Source organism: Oryctolagus cuniculus, chromosome 18, assembly GCF_964237555.1.
Source record: "Oryctolagus cuniculus chromosome 18, mOryCun1.1, whole genome shotgun sequence".
Classification (NCBI taxonomy): Eukaryota; Metazoa; Chordata; class Mammalia; order Lagomorpha; family Leporidae; genus Oryctolagus; species Oryctolagus cuniculus.
This window is the reverse complement of record NC_091449.1, coordinates 10,984,244-11,000,229: the sequence shown is the minus strand read 5'-3', so window position 1 is coordinate 11,000,229 and position 15,986 is coordinate 10,984,244. Positions and strand designations below refer to the sequence as shown.

Sequence of the window (15,986 nt, the reverse complement as noted above, 5' to 3'; positions counted from 1 at the left end):
CCGTTCAGCTGTCTGGCTGTGTTTGTCTCAGTGTCACTTGGTGCAAGGGACACGGGTACCAGGAACCTATGGCTAGTCTTCCTTTCTCTGTGTAGGTAACGAACTCAATTTTTTTTCCAATTCGTTGCAAAAGTCAGCCATTTCATAACGAATGCTCCCTGCCCTCTACCCATCACAGCCCCCAAGTGTGCAAGAGGGGAGAAAAGCCAGTGTGAGGGGTGGAGCAGGTGACAATCCGTCAGGGACTCCCCATCAGGCGGCAACTCAGCCACGTTTCTCCATTGAATGAGCCCAGCGCCCACGTGTCCCCACTGGCTGTCACCTCTGTGAGGGCCTGACCCTGGAGCTTGGGCAAGCAGATGAGGTAGAGCGGCCAGCAGAGGCGGAAGTCGGCAAATTCCAGCAGGCAATGTAGAACCCGGCAGAGGGGGCACCACCCGTAGTCCATGTCTTTTGGGTGACCGTGGGAGAAGGCATAGGGCGTGATCCACACGCTGGTGGGGCCCAGCACCCCAGCCTGGATGCAGATGCCTTGGATGGACATGAAGGACAAGGAAGGCCTTGTGCAGGAACTCCACGGTGAGCCGGCGGCAGAGCTGAGGGGTCTGCACGTGGCACTTGCCCGTCCGCGGCAAGTGGACGGCACATGGACAGGGCACCACTGGTCCTGCAGAGTATCAGTGAACATGGAGCACTGCTCCTTGATGCTGTGGTCAAGTTTATGGTCGGGCTTGTCTTTCCGACGCTCCACGGTTTCCACTCTCTTCCCGTAGGGCTCCCAAACCCTTGTCTCTTGGGCTCTGGGCTCCGGGAGGAGGAACTTGATGTCTTTGATGAGATAAACAGTGTCTGGAGCCCTTGTTCCCCATCGTCCTGTGCTTGGGCTCCTGCGAGTAAATGCCCTCCCGGATGCACAGTGCCCGGATCACCAGGCTCCGCTGCAGCTTCTTCCCGGCTTTGCTGCAGGTGATGCAGTTGGCGGCAGAGCCACGTTCACTCTGCTGCTTCCCCAGGCCTCCCATGGCTCCACGTTGAGGCGCCCACGATCAGACAGACCGGACAGCCTGGGCCACACGGGCTCTGTGCTCAGGGATGACTGCTCAGCCTGGCTGCTCCGTGTCCGCAGGCTCCGTGGATTTCCTGCACACAGTCCATGGAGGCACAGAGGAACTCCAGGAACCACCTTTGCGATTTCCTCCGCCCGTGTGACCTACCTGCCCCCCCCCCCGGGGGGGTGCATCTCCATCCATGGTCAGGAGCTCCCTGGTGCAGGCGCAGGGCTCCGAGGAGTCATCGGGCGAATGCATCTGGGACCGTGGCTCTCGCAGGCCTGATTTCCCGGCAGCTGCTCTGTCAGCCGGGGACGTCCAGCGACCAGGGGACTCCTGTTAGGGTGCAGGGGAAGCAGAGGCACCGACTTGACACCCGCAGAGGAGGGAGCAGGCGGCTCTGTACGCAGCCATCAGACCCTGCAGGTGGAGTCTCCTCCTCTGACCCGGGACAGGAGAGTCCCTGCCGCCGGCGATGCCCCCTAAGGCCTCTGCCCCAGTGCTGTGTCAGCCTCCCTGGGGAGCCCCGGAACACAGAGGGGCGGCCTCTGAGAACCCCACAGGCGTTGCCCTCACATGGACGGAGTGATGCTGATGGGCAGACAGCAATGACAAACAGGGGGTAACAATTCTCTGGTCAAAGACCCTTAGAGCAACAAGAAAAAGGCACCGTGGACCCCAGGGTCCCCCGTGACTCTGTCCCTGGCTCTGTCCCTGGCGACTCCCTGGTGGAGAGTCTGCAGCCCCGGAGGAGCCCCCGATCCTGCTGCACCTTCGATGTCTCCCACACCTGACTCTGCAGAAGCAGGAGCCCTGCAGGAGTGGACATGGGGGGGGGCCTTGAAACTTCTGTAATAAGGCATGTGGGGAGCCTGGAAACAGCCAGTGTTTGGGGAGGGCGGGTGCCCTCAGGGGAGGGAGGGCCCAGGCGTCTCTCCCAGCTGGGCGCCCCCTCAGCTGAAGAGTTAAAATTGTATATGTGCGGGTGTGAAAAGTTAAGCTTAAGCTTACAGGTTTAAACCTTCCTGGTACAACTGTAAAAATAAGACAGAGTGAAGTAACACCTTGACAGTAGGGACTCCATTTTGGAGCACTTGAGACTGCATTCTGGGAAAGCACCCCCCCCCCCCCCCACCGTGAGACTCTGGTCTGAAACTATGATCTCAAATAGTCGGACAATAGCAGTGCACTACATCACCCTTGGCAGAGCACAAAAACCCCCTAGCATGATTGCTCAAGCTTAAAAGTAGAAAGGGTGCACCTGGGTTACCTGGGCTAATAATAAAGATGTGATTTGTCTGTGTCTTACATTAATGTCAAGTCCTAATTGCTAATTGTAATATTGTAACTGGTATTGTCAAGATTATGATAAATGTTAATTTCACTTAGGTTTTAGGTTATGTTGACCCCAGTAACCATATACTCTCTTTTGATTTTATGTACTCTCTTTTGATTTTAGCAACTGTGTATAGCAACCGTGCATAGCAACCATGTATTCCCCCCTTCCCGGTTTTGCGGTTTTTGCCTTTATAAACCCTAACCTTTGGTTATTCGGGGCTGCTCTGTTCATGTATGATCGGACAGCCCCAGCATGCTGGATAATCAATAAATCTTTAACCCTTTGCTGGTTACATGAGAGAAAAGTCTCTTGGAGTCGTTCCTCGGGCAGTGGGCTTTTTCAGACTCTAACACAGCTGTGCCCAGAAAAGGCTCTCAGGGCGGAGGGCGTGAGAAGGCGGCTGCCTCCTGGGCCAGATTCAGGAGCTGTTACTCAATGACTGCTGTCAGTGCTGTCCCCACCCTCCCAGGCCCTGCTGCCTGTGTTGCCACATGATTCACAGGTCCCTGGGCTCCTATATAAACCACAGAGCCAGGTCCCGACCCAGAGGTGCAGCTGCTCCGCCACCCACTGCCCTGCAGCCGGCTCAGAAGCATGGTGCCCAGAGTGCTCGGTGAGGAGACCCCAGCCCCGGGGTGGGGGGAGCCTCAGAGCCCCTGCCCCTGCTGGGCTGGAAACCTGACCCTCTTTTCACTTGTAGAGAGGTACTTATTTATTTGAAAGTCAGAGGGGGCGGGGCTTCCCTCTTCTGGCTCCCTGCCCAGGTGGCTGCAATGGCAGGGCCCTGAGCTCCACCGGGTCTCCCCCGAGGGTGCAAGGCCCACGCTCTCAGACCGTCTTCTGCTGCTTTCCCACTGCATAGCAGGAGCTGCATCAGACGTGGAGCAGCCGGGGCTTGAACCAGGACCCGTGGGTGATGCCGCTGTCTCAGGTGGCAGCTTAACCCCTGCACGGCGCCAGCCTGACTCTCTCCCCTAAGCAGTTCTTGTCTCCCTCCTCGTATCACCCCGGTCCTCTCTGATGCTTTGCCACCTCCCTCGCACCTGCAGCCCCAGAACCTTAACTCCTCCCGGAGCCTCCCTGCGTGTCCCCCCTGCCCACCCACACCCCAGGACCCTGACCCACTCTGAGCGGCGTCCGTGAGCAGGGAGCTCCGTGCCATCGCTGGGGCCTGGACCAGGTGTCCCAGCGCCGTCCTCATCCCCTCTGCTTCACAGCTGCCCTCTTCGTCTCTGCCCTCCTGGGCTCGCTCTCGGAAGGAGTCCCAGGTGAGAGCAGGTGCATGAGGCGGGAGGAGACAGCATCACGGAGCTGGGGCTGGTCCTGGACACAACCCTGGAGCCCACCCAGCTCTGGCTTTGCAGGGCCTGACGGTCTGTGGCTGTGCCAGCCGGCGCCCAGGTGCGGGGACCAGGTCTACAACCCCCTGGAGCAGTGCTGTGACGACGACACCATCCTGCCCCTGAACCGGACCCGCCTCTGTGGCCCCCACTGCCGCTACTGGCCCTGCTTTGAGCTCTGCTGTCCTGAGTCAGTCGGTCACCCGAGACTTGTTGTGCGGCTGAGAGTCCTGGGTGTCAGCTCCCAGTGCCACTCATCCCCCATCTCCAGGGTCTGTGACAGGTAAGGGGGTGGCCCCTGGCCGTGGCATTGGGCTGAGGCAGGGAGGGTGGAGGGGGGTTGGTAGTCCATATGCTGACATCTCTGCTTCTGTAGAATTGTGGTCCTGCAGTCGGATTTCGTGTGGTTGTTCTTCTCCTGATCTATGATTCATAATCTCTTGGTTTTTCCTACATGGAAGAATGCTTTCCCAGAAAATCAACTTCCACTAAGGCAACCCAAAAAGAGGGGCAGGGGTGGAAGCAATGCCGGCGCTATGGTATAGTTGGCTATGCCTCCACCTATGGTGCCAGCATTCCATAGGGATGCTGGTTCGTGTCCTGGCTGCTCTACTTCTGATCCAGTTCTCTGCTGATGGCCTGGGAAAGCAGTGGATGATGGCCCAAGTGCTTGGGTGCCTGCACCCACGTGGGAGACCTGGAAGAAGCTTCCAGCTCCGGCCGTTGCAGCCATTTGGGAAGTGAACCAGTGGATGGAAGACCTCTTTCTCTGTCTCTCTGTCTTTCTGTCTATAACTCCGCCTCGCAAATAAATAAATAAATTTTGAGAGAGAGAGAGAGAGAATCGGAGTGGATTTCAAATGGTAACTGGTAACTAATTATTCTGATTGCTAGATTTCCCAACAACCTCTTGCCCGCCTCCAGCCCAAGAAGGGGGTCACCCACCCAGCCTCGGTCAGTCCCTTAAGAATCCCCATGGAATTCTTTTTTTCTTTTAAAGCTTTTATTTAATGAATGTATTTTTTATAGGTACAGCTTTAGGAATGTACGCCAGCCAAGAAGACCCATGGTTGTGCCCCTGCTCAGCAGCCAACCTCCACAGAGCCTGGTATCGTGGTAGCTTCTGTGCACACCGAGTGCCCCTCTGGGCCTGGGCCAGTGGTCCTTCAACAGCTCTGGGCTGAGAATCATGGTGAGGAGTTAGACGGGCTGACCGGCAGTTAGGTCAATCGGAAAACAGTTCAGTCCACTAACTGCACTGAGTTTTATGAAGGCTACACTGGATTGCAATCCCTGTCTTCTGATTAGCGTTAGACCCTCGGAGTGAGGATGGTAACACGTTGAGAGGCACACCCAGAGACTCAGACTCCAGACCAGCTGATGCAAAAGCAAGAGGACTTATTCGGCGTCTGTGCAGACGGGCCTTCTGAACTCGGGAGTCCGGAGAACACCCCCAGTACAAGCCACACGGTTTATATACCCGCAGCGACCAATCAAAAGCACTATAGAGTCCATGCACACAGCAGTCCAATCCGTGAGCTGATCATGTGAAGGGCGTGCGTCTTCTATCCAATCAGCTACGGGATCACACGGGAGGCATGCACCTCATCGCCACTTTGTTGTTTACTTCTTTAGTAGTTCCTTTCCCTGCCAGCACCATCTTGTTCACCCTGAGGGGGGCGACATCTCGCTCCCTTTGTTCCCCTTGTGGGAGAGCAGCGTCCCGCTTCCCACACCGTTATTTGAGTATTAGGAGGTATACAAACTGGGTTAGGTCTTAGCACAGCCAGGCACAAGTGTCACAGCTAGCTAAGCATAGGGTCCCTTATTTTATAGCTGCACCTAATTTTAGCTTTGGGGGAAAAAGTTTAGGGCTGTGATTTTAAACTTTAATTTTTATTTGGGGCAAAGGTGACTTCTTGTTTTTAATGGTATTGGCTTAAGTCACTCCATCTTGGTTTGATTTTTAAGGTTCTTCAATTAGCTATTATTCTGCTCCTCCTCTGATTGGTTAAATCTGGGTCTGGTTTTCAGAAGGAGACCAGAGTGGGCCACTTTGTGTATAAAAGAGCCAGCGCCCTGGGAGCCTCCCTCCTGGCTGCTGTGACAGGAGGCTCCTCACTTGCAATAGACCGACTTTGCTCGCTCTCCTTGTCTGCTCGGGAATTCCTCTCCAGCCGTGAGATGGGAACTGAGAGGGGACTTGTCTTCACTCTCCCGTGACAGCTTGGTGCCATGGCCAGGATTCAACTCAGGTCTGACTCTGAGCAGCATCAGATCGCCTGGGCAGACGGCTGAGCAAGCAGACTGCTCCCGCCTCTGTTTTTCAGAGAGCCTCTCTCACCCATTGCTTCTCTCTCTCCCTCTCCCCTCCGCCTTCAACCCTTCTCCCTGTTGCTGTGGATTCATTCTGAGAGGAGGAGTGTGGTGGGGCAAGAAGCACGGAGCCACCACACAGACCCCAGGAGTTGGCTGAAAGTGGGCCAGAGGCGAGCAGCCTGCAGACTCCTTTATTTCAGTTGGTGCAGCAGGTTATATAGCCAAGGCAGCCAATCTGGTCAAGGGGCAGTCTATACCCTAACCAATCACAGCCTGTTGCCAGGCAGGCTCTGTTGCCAGGTGGTTTCTCAGTGGATTTCCGAAGCCACTCCTGAGTAACTGATGCTCGCTTGCTAGTGGCTATCTTGGCATGGCCTTCTCATTCCACCCCTTCTCCCCATCTCTCCTTCTTTCCCCTCTCCCACTCTCTCCCCTCTCTGTCTCTCTCTCACCAGGTCCCTGTCAGTTAAGAGTGGTCACCATAGCTGCCAGCCTTAAGACTCAGGGCGCGGGCTTGCTGACCTGGGCTGGACCAGTCCCCCAGAGCTGAGACTCTGTCCTATCTCTTTCCTTGCAGGACCAGCCCTTTGCGAGGGACTGGGAGAAGGCCTTGAGATGACTGACGGATCCTGGCCATGGAGCATCCTAGTGCTTCCTGATGTCTCTTGGCTGGACACCAGACTCGCACAGTCTGGAAGGGTGTGAAGAGTTAAAATTGTATATGTGCGGGTGTAAAAAGTTAAGCTTAAGTTTATAGGTTTAAACCTTCCTGGTGCAGCTGTGAAAATAAGACAGAGTGAAGTAGCACCTTGACAGTAGGGACTCCATTTTGGAGCACTTGAGACTGCATTCTGGGAAAGCACCCCCCCCCCCCCCACCGTGAGACTCTGGTCTGAAACTATGATCTCAAATAGTCGGACAATAGCAGCGCACTACATCACCCTTGGCAGAGCACAAAAACCCCCTAGCATGATTGCTCAAGCTTAAAAGTAGAAAGGTTGCACCTGGGTTACCTGGGTAATAATAATATATATATATATAATATATAATAATTATAAATAATTATAAATAATAATGATTTGTCTGTGTCTTACATTAACGTCAAGTCCTAATTGCTAATTGTAATATTGTAACTGGTATTGTCAAGATTATGATCAATATTAATTTCACTTAGGTTTTAGGTTATGTTGACCCCAGTAACCATATACTCTCTTTTGATTTTATGTACTCTCTTTTGATTTTAGCAACTGTGTATAACAACCGTGCATAGCAACCATGTATTCCCCCCTTCCCGGTTTTGCGGTTTTTGCCTTTATAAACCCTAACCTTTGGTTATTCGGGGTTACCATGTATGATCGGACAGCCCCAGCATGCTGGATAATCAATAAAACTTCCCTGTGTTGTTTGCATAAGAGACGTGTCTCTTGGTGACGTTTTTCGGGCGGTCCACTCTAACACTTTGTGCTGCAGGTCTCCTCCCTCCTCTGCAGGCCCCTCCCTCTTCTGGGTCCACCTCCCTCAGCGTTCCTGTGCAGTCTATACCTCAGAGGTAGCTCACTGGGGAGGATTTGTATCCCCCACCACTGTGCCCCTTTATTCTTTCAGTGCTCAGTCACCAGCCTGAGTGGCGGCCAGGACTGGTGCCCTCCCTCCAAACTCTTGCTTGAAACACCCGATTTATGGTTCTTATCATGGGGGCACATTTTCAAATTCAGGCCCACAGGACATGGTCAAGGTGAGGCGGTGCACACAGGACATGGTCAAGGTGAGGCGGTGCGAGGCAACTGTTTCTTTCCTTGCACGGGCGCAAAGCAGCAACAGTATCATTCGCTCCAGGCAGCAGTCCCGGTTCTAGCAGGCTCTCCCTGCAGCTGTTCTGGTGACTACAGATGCAGGTTACAGGCGTGGAAGGCGGAGCAAAGGCGGGTGATCCCACTGGAACCCTCCTCCCTACCCCGTGGGCTTCTGCACACCGTAGGCAGCAGGTGTCCTGATTACAAACTCGAGGGTGGAGACATTTTCCCATTTCTTAAAAAATATTTATTTAATTTGAAAGGCAGAGTTACAGAGAGGCAGAGGCAGAGAGGGAGGGAGGGAGGGAGGGAGGGAGGGAGGGAGGGAGGGAGAGAGAGCGAAGGAGAGGTCTTCTGTCCCTCCTTCACTCCCCAGGTGGCCGCAAGGGCTGGAGCTGCACCAGTCAGAGGCCAGCAGCAAGGAGCTTCTTCCAGGTCTCTCACGCAGGTGCAGGGGCCCAAGGACTTGGGCGTCTTCTCCTACACGCAGCAAGCAGGCCCCATTTCTCTGCCCTGCCAACACAGCTGCACCCTGCCCGGCCTGCTGGACACTCCCCTGTCTGAAGAGCCCAGCCAGCAGCCTGTCTCTGCCCCAAGCTCAGCAGCTGGGCTCCGCAGTCCAGCGTCAGCCTCAGCCCGAACCCCTCCCAGCTCCCACTGTGATCTCGCGGGACCTTCAGAACGAGTCCAGGCTCTCCCTCTATCTCAGCAGCCCAGCTTCAGCTCAGACCCCCAAGCCCCTTCCCAGTGCTTTGCACTGTTTAAATCGCTGGTCTGTAGGGAAGGGGCTCTCTCTCTGCTGTGCGTTCGCTGGCAACTCCGCCGCCGTGCGTGCGTTCACCCAGGCTTCAGTCTTCTGCATAAACCTGCTCTGGATGTGGCTTCACACCCAGTCTCTCTGTCCTGACAGCTGTCCCCAGGCTATGGCTGGCTGGGGCAGGCCTGGCCCAGGGCTGGGCCTGGGCACACATCCAGGTGCCGTGGAAGGATCTGGATTCCCCACCAGTCTCCTTCCCCTCTCCTCCTCATCTGAGACAAAGTGGATCCTTGTGGGGCCCCGTCCTTGGCGACTTCCTCCCCGAAAGGAGCTGCTGTGGGCACTGGCACATGGAGGAGGGTTGGGGGAGGAGGAGGGCCTGAGCAGGGCTGGCTGCAACCCTGAACTGGGAGGGGAGGTTGTCTCTCGTATTTAATTACTGTAGCAACTCTTGGCTCACCCAGGAGTGGGCGTTGGTGTCTTCCCTGGGCTACTTAAGGCCAGAACTGAGGTGTGGAGACTGTGACTCCTCTACGGAGCCCTGAGTCTCCCTGACCGTGACCCAGAGCAGCTGGGGGGGGGGACACAGCACCCTGGGCCCCCTGGGGCTGGCAGCTCAGCACAGACCCTGTTTGCACAGTGACCATCTGAACCTGTGTCTTGGCTCCCTGGGATTGCACTGCACCAAGGGGGCTCCCCACACAGACAGCAGCCTTGCCAACCCGGAACAGCCGTGTCGCCCGTGGGCCTTGAGCCCTGCTGAGGAGGTAGGACTACAGAGAGGCACACCGGGATGTGGAGCGAGTGCTATCCACTTATCAGAGGAGAAAAACCAGCTCAGGGGCCCGCGCTGTGGTGCAGCAGTTAAATCTGCGGCTGCCAGTGGCGGCATCCCATATGGGCACCAATTCCAGCCCCATGTGCTACACTTCCACTCCAGCTCTCTGCTGTGGCCTGGGAAAGCAGTGGAAGATGGCCCAAGTGCTTGGGCCCCTGCACTCCTGCGGGACACCCGGAAGAAGCTCCCGGCTCCTGGCTTCCTATCATCCCAGCTCTGGCTGTTGCGACCATTTGGGGAATAACCAAAGGGTGGAAGGTTTTCTCTCTCTCTCTCTTTGCCTCTGCCTCTCTGTAACTGACTTTAAAAATAAATAAATAGGCCAGTGCCACGGCTCACTAGGCTAATCCTCTGCCTGCGGCGCTGGCACCCCGGGTTCTAGTCATGGTTGGGGCACCGGAATCTGTCCCAGTTGCCCCACTTCCAGTCCAGCACTCTGCTGTGGCCAGGGAGTGCAGTGGAGGATGGCCCAGGTGCTTGGGCCCTGCACCCCATGGGAGACCAGGAGAAGCACCTGGCTCTTGTCTTCGGATCGGTGCAGCGCGGGCCATGGTGGCCATTTGGGGGGTGAACCAACGGCAAAAGAAGACCTTTCTCTCTGTCTCTGTCTCTCTCTCTCTCTCTCTCACTAACTCTGCCTGTCCAAAAAATAATTAATTAATTAATTAATTAATTTTAAAAAAAGAATAAAGACCAGTGCGGCATTCCCAAATTTCCTTCTGCCTGCGAAGGGTCAGCGAGGCGTCTCTGTCTCTCCTGAGGTTCCCTGGAGGGGCCGCTCCGCAAAACCAGGGCCGGTCCGGGGTCTAGTCCCCCGCGCCCGCGGGACCCTTGACCGTGCTTCCGTCCCGGGAACCCTTACCTCCTCCGATTCCCCAGGTCCCATCGTCCCGAGTCTCCCGGCGTCCGGGTTGGTGGCGGCGGCCCGGGAAGCCGCGACCCCCGCCGTTGGGGGACTTCTCCCTGAGGTCCGGGCAGAGGCGCCCAGGCGTCCGCCCCGCCGGGGTCACCTCGCTCCGCCCACGCCCCGAAGCGGCGGCTCTCAGGGCCAGCGCGGTCCATTTCCCGGTCAGGGAACCAAATCTTACAGACAGAAGACCGCAGAAGCCGAACGGCGCCGAGGCTTCGGGAGGACAGGCACGGCTTACTCACGCACGCGGGCTGAGGCAAGCCCGATCCTTTGTCTTTCTCTGCTTTTCCACCCTAGCTCGGCAAGGCAGTGACAAGGCTGCTGGGCGGAACGGGGTTCCAAAGGCAGCACTGGCTGGCAGGGATCTGCAGCGTTCGCTCCTGGGCTGCAAGAGGGCGAGGGTGGGGCTCGCAACACCTGCGCAGAGGCGCCTCCTCTCGTGGGTCTCACCCAGCTTTCTCCGGCTGTTCCTGCCGCTGCCGCTGTGCGACCATATAGGCAGGAAGGGATCCTAGCTGGCCAAGCAGGTATTGGCCCCTAAGGCCCTGTGGCAGGTGGCCGGAGCCGCCAGCAAGCTTGTGGGGTGCAGGTGGAGCCCAGAGCCCCTGCCCCTCCCAACCTGACTGGGAGTGGCCTCTCGGCTCCCTCTCTCAGGGGGCGTCCTGCATAGCTGACATTCTTTCTGAGATGAGACCCTGGGAGTCCACCAGCCTCCCCTCTGGCCTGCACCTGGGAGTGGCTCCCTGCAGCCAGGAGGAAGCAGCACCTGGGGGGACCAGGAGACAGACGGGGCTGTTTTGCTGCTTGTGTGGAGGGGCGGCAGAGCTCCCCGTGCCCCCCGTCCTGCAGCACAGGTCTCTCAGTTCCACTGGAGGCGTGGGACGTCTCACTGGTGGGTGGGCGGCTGGCCCCAAAGTCCCTGGTGAGGCCTGCGCCGCGGCTCACTAGGCTAATCCTCTGCCTTGCGGCGCCGGCACCCCAGGTTCCAGTCCCGGTCGGGGCGCCGGATTCTGTCCCGGTTGCCCCTCTTCCAGGCCAGCTCTCTGCTGTGGCCAGGGAGTGCAGTGGAGGATGGCCCAGGTGCTGGGGCCCTGCACCCCATGGGAGACCAGGAGAAGCACCTGGCTCCTGCCTTCGGATCAGCGCGGTGCACCGGCTGCGGCGGCCATTGGAGGGTGAACCAACGGCAAAGCAAGACCTTTCTCTCTGTCTCTCTCTCTCACTGTCCACTCTGCCTGTCAAAAAAAAAAAAAAAAAAAAAAAAGTCCCTGGTGGAGGTTGCAGGGCAGGGAGCTTGGTGTCTGGGACTGATGTCTGTGAGCTCAGTGGCCTTGGGCCAGGGACCGCCCTCTGGGGGGGTGGGGAATGGAGGGTGACGGATCCCATGATCTGGGCTGAATTTACTCTTATTTCCCATCCTCCGGCCCCAGCACCAGACAGTGTCCCCCCACAACCTGGGGACGCAGCAGTGACCAATGCAGCCCCTGGTTCCTGTCCCCAGAGAGCTCCTGTCCCAGGGAGGGAGGCAGGCAGACTCGTCCTCAGATGGTGACAAAGCCAGGGCGGGCACCTCAGGGAGGGAGGATGACCAGGTACCTGCTCTGGGAATGTTCTTCTGGGTTTCTGGCGCCCCCTGCTGCCTGCTGGCTGACACACAGTCCCAAAGAAAAGGACCACGGTAGCAGGTTCTGACTTGATGTTAGCTATGACACAACTCAACTGGTTCTACAACCTCAGTGTCATGATCCACAGCTGGAGAACACACCCCACTTGGCATCTTTTGTAACAGAGGAGGCCAGGCTGGCGCTGTGGTGTAGTAGGCAAAGCCGCCACCTGGGATGCTGGCATCCCCTATGGGCAATGGTTTGAATCCCAGCTGCTCCACTTCTGATGCAGCTCCCTGCTAAAAGTCTGGGAAAAGCAGAGGAAGATGGGCCAAGTCCTTGGGCCCTTGCTACCCACAGGGGAGACCTGGATAAAATTCCAGGATCCAGGCTTCCTCCTGGCTCAGCCCTGGCCATTGCAGCATCTGGTGAGGGAACTGACAGATGGAGAATCTCTCTCTGTGTCTCTCTCCCCCTTGAAAAGCTAAACGCATAGAGAATGATAAAGCCAGTATTTTTGCACATTAATTTTGTAATTCTCCTTTTCCTGTATGATTAAAATAAAAAGACATAACAATTAAAATGACAGTCGTTGCCATGGGATGCATAAAAATGTAGTTTGTGGCAGAGATTGGAGGAGGCATTTGGTGCAGAAGTTAAGAGGTCACTGGGGTGCCCGCACCCACATCCGAGGACCTGGCTCCAAGCCCCAGCTCCAGCTCTGATTCCAGCTGCAGCCAATGGGCATCCTGGGAGGCAGCAGTGGTGGCTCAAGTAGCTGGGTCCCTGCCACCCATGTGGGAGACGTGGATGGAGCTCCAGGCTCCCGGCTCCAGCCTGGCCCAGCTCCAGCTGCTGCAGGCATCTGTGAGATGGATCAGAGTGGAAGATCTCCCCCTATCTGTGTCCCTCTGCCTCTGTCCCTCTGTCTGTGTCCCTCTGCCTTTCAAATAAAAAATGTATTAGACAGAGTTTGGCAAAATGGGTTTAAAAACACAGGATGTAGTTATAGGATGACTACAAGAGGCCCCTTTAGATTCAAAGACACAAAGGACAGGAGGAAACAGCCCACGCTAACACGGATCAAATGGATCCTCTGTTATATTTGTGAAATAAGACAGCATAGACTTTATTTATTTTATTTCATTTGTTCATTTTTTAAAGATTTATGTATTTATTTGAAAAGCAGAGTTACAGAGAGGCAGAGGCAGAGAGAGAGAGAGAGAGAGAGGTCTTCCATCTGCTGATGGCTGCAATGGCCAGAGCCGATCTGAACCAGGAGCCAGGCGCTGCTTCCGGGTCTCCCACATGGATGCAGGGGCCCAAGGACTTGGGCCAACCTCTTCTGCCTTCACAGGCCACAGCAGAGAGCTGGATCAGAAGTGGAGCAGCCGGGACTCGAACCAGCACCCATATAGGATGCCAGCTCTGCAGGCGGTGGCTTTATCTGTTACACCACAGCGCCGACCCCAACAGCATACACTTTAAATCGGGGTCTGCGTTGTGGTGCAGCAGGTTAAGCTGCTGCCTGCGACACTAGCATCTCATAGGAGAGCTGGTTCAAGTCCCGGCTGCTCTACTTACGATCCAGCTCCCTGCTATTGAGCCTAGGAAAATAGTGGAAGATGGCCCAAGGGCTTGGACCCTGCCACCCACATGGGAGCCCTGGATAGAGTTCCAGGTTCCTGGCTGTGGCCTGACCCAGCTCTGGCCATTGCAGCTATTTGAGAGTGGATGGAAGATTTCTCTTTCTCTCTCTCTGCCTTTCAAATAGATAAATCATTAAATACGTGTGTATAATTTAAGTCAAGAATGGTTACAAAAGACAAATAAAGGCAATATGTATTGATAAAAAGCATCAATACATTAAAAAGATAAAGGAATTTAAATATATATCTATATTAACCAAACAATGGAACCACAGACTATATGAGGAAGAATACAAAGAGCTTAAGAGATAAGTGGGTAGTGTCCTATCATAAGTGTTGGAGAATTCAATACTTAACTTTCAACAATGGTGGAAGAATCAACAGAGGCTCAGTATAACAGGGATTTGGACAAAAACACAAACTGTCAGACCTAACAGACGTGGTCAGAGCCCCCACTCCGTCAGCGCAGGACACACACTCTCCTCCGACGCACACGGGGCTTCCCTCGGGGCCAGCACCTGCGGGCCACAGAGCGTCTCCGTGGACTCACAATACTGCAGGCAGCCAGTCGTCTCCCCCGGCCACGCGGAACAACACAGACGCCAGCACACAAGAAAAAGCTGGAAAAGGAGCAATTAGACAGCCGAGGAGCACGAGCAGCTTTCAAAAGAAATTAGAAAATACTCAAGACGATTTAGAGGGGGAAGCACAGCACCAGCAGGTAGGCAGCGAAGGTCCCCGGGGGGACTTTACAGCCGCAAACGTTACACTGTAAAAGAAAGGTCTCAGATCGCTACCTGCAACTTACACTGTAAGGAACTAGAAGAGAAAGGGCAAGTTAACTCAAAGAAAGGGAAGGGGAAGAAGTAAGAAATATCCGCTCGAGGGTCAGTGGAATGTTCTAGTATGCCCCTGGCCCTTTGCTTGTAGGAGAGCGGGAATCCTCGGAGGTGCACATCGTGGGTAGTGCTCTGCGCTTCCACCAGGGGGCGCCAAACACACGGTTGTCTCAGCTCAATGTTGGAAATCCTGTGTGGTTACTGCTTAAATCCCTTCACCCATTCGGGGGTGGTTAGGTTGCAAAAAGGGTGCTAATGCAATTAATTTAGCCTGGTGTACTCCTCGCCCATCAGTGCAGGGAGAAGATGAGACAACAGAGCGTTGTCTCCAGTGACAGCCGAGGCAGAAATCAGAGTCCACCTCCTGCCCACTGCACCTGGCGTGCGTCTCACCTGGGCTCCTCCAGGCCACAACACAGGGAGCAGAGTGGAAGCAGCCAGAAGAGCAGCAAGTGCAGCCGAGGCCGCAGCAACCGCCCTCCCAGCGGTGACGTGGGTGTGGCTGAGGGCCCTCCTGACCCTGCCTGCAGCCCCCTAAAGCCCGAGGGGGCCCTCGGTTGTTCACAGAAACCTGCAGGGAAGGAGGCACCAACCCCAGTGTCCGGGGTGGCAGGTGCACCTCTGCTCCATGCCAGGAAGGATCTGAGTGGCCACTTGGGACTGGAGGGTCCTGCCCCCACTGGGCAGGGTGGCCTGAAGCCCTAGGGTGCCCTGTGTGTGGGGTCAGGGTGGCAACTCCCCTAGGAAAGAAGTGAGCAGCCTGGCATTTCAGGGATGTGCATGGTGTGTGTGTGGTGTGAGCCCCACCCCTGATGCAGAAATGAACAAGACAGTCACTCAGCCAGGTGTCCTGCCCTGTCGCCCAGCAAGTGCCGAGAAGACATCGGAGCCGGCGCCGCGGCTCACTGGGCTAATCCTCAGCCTTGCGGTGCCGGCACACCAGGTTCTAGTCCCGGTCGGGGCGCCGGATTCTGTCCCAGTTGTCCCTCTTCCAGGCCAGCTCTCTGCTGTGGCCAGGGAGTGCAGTGGAGGATGGCCCAAGTCCTTGGGCCCTGCACCCCATGGGAGACCAGGAGAAGTACCTGGCTCCTGCCATCGGATCAGCGCGGTGCGCCGGCCATTGGAGGGTGAACCAACGGCAAAGGAAGACCTTTCTCTCTGTCTCTCTCTCTCACTGTCCACTCTGCCTGTCAAAAACTATTAAAAAACAACAGTATTTAGAAGAAATGTATTAGGATCCCCAGGACATCACTGGACACGTTCAGTGGCATTTTGTCAGTCTGCTGGGACGGTGTATACAAGCATGGAACTCTCCAGAAAGCGCTGAGCACAGTAACAGCAGGCTCTGCACCAGGGCGCACCAGGAGGTCCACGGGGAGTTCTCCGCACAGCGCTCCCCGGGTCGCGGGGAGCCGAGAGCCAGGGTGGCCACAGCGTCCTCCCTGGGTCGTCCCTCCTCTCGGTCACCTGTCAGCTTCTCTGTCAATGACGGATCCATCAGGGCCGCACAGCTGTGGTCTTACAGCTGGCCCCAGAGCGCGGGGCGTTC

At 56.1% G+C, this 15,986-nt stretch overlaps 1 protein-coding gene across 4 annotated transcripts; it reads left to right on the top strand.

The window, feature by feature from the left end:
- The first annotated feature begins 2,813 nt into the window (after positions 1-2,813).
- LOC138846695 (insulin growth factor-like family member 4) lies at positions 2,814-7,432 on the top strand. Of its 4 annotated transcripts, XM_070063198.1 has the most exons (5): positions 2,814-3,001; positions 3,606-3,656; positions 3,753-4,011; positions 4,623-4,682; positions 4,758-7,432. In XM_070063198.1, the coding sequence occupies exons 1-5, from the start codon at positions 2,983-2,985 to the stop codon at positions 4,846-4,848; spliced, it is 480 nt and encodes a 159-aa protein (XP_069919299.1). In that variant the 5' UTR covers positions 2,814-2,982; the 3' UTR covers positions 4,849-7,432. The 4 variants fall into 4 exon arrangements, 3 of the variants coding, with proteins under 3 accessions (XP_069919299.1, XP_069919300.1, XP_069919301.1); XM_070063199.1 differs by lacking the exon at positions 4,623-4,682 and having other exon boundaries at positions 2,829-3,001; positions 4,758-7,431; XR_011384226.1 differs by lacking the exon at positions 4,623-4,682 and having other exon boundaries at positions 2,832-3,001; positions 4,764-7,432.
- Positions 7,433-15,986: the final 8,554 nt, after the last annotated feature.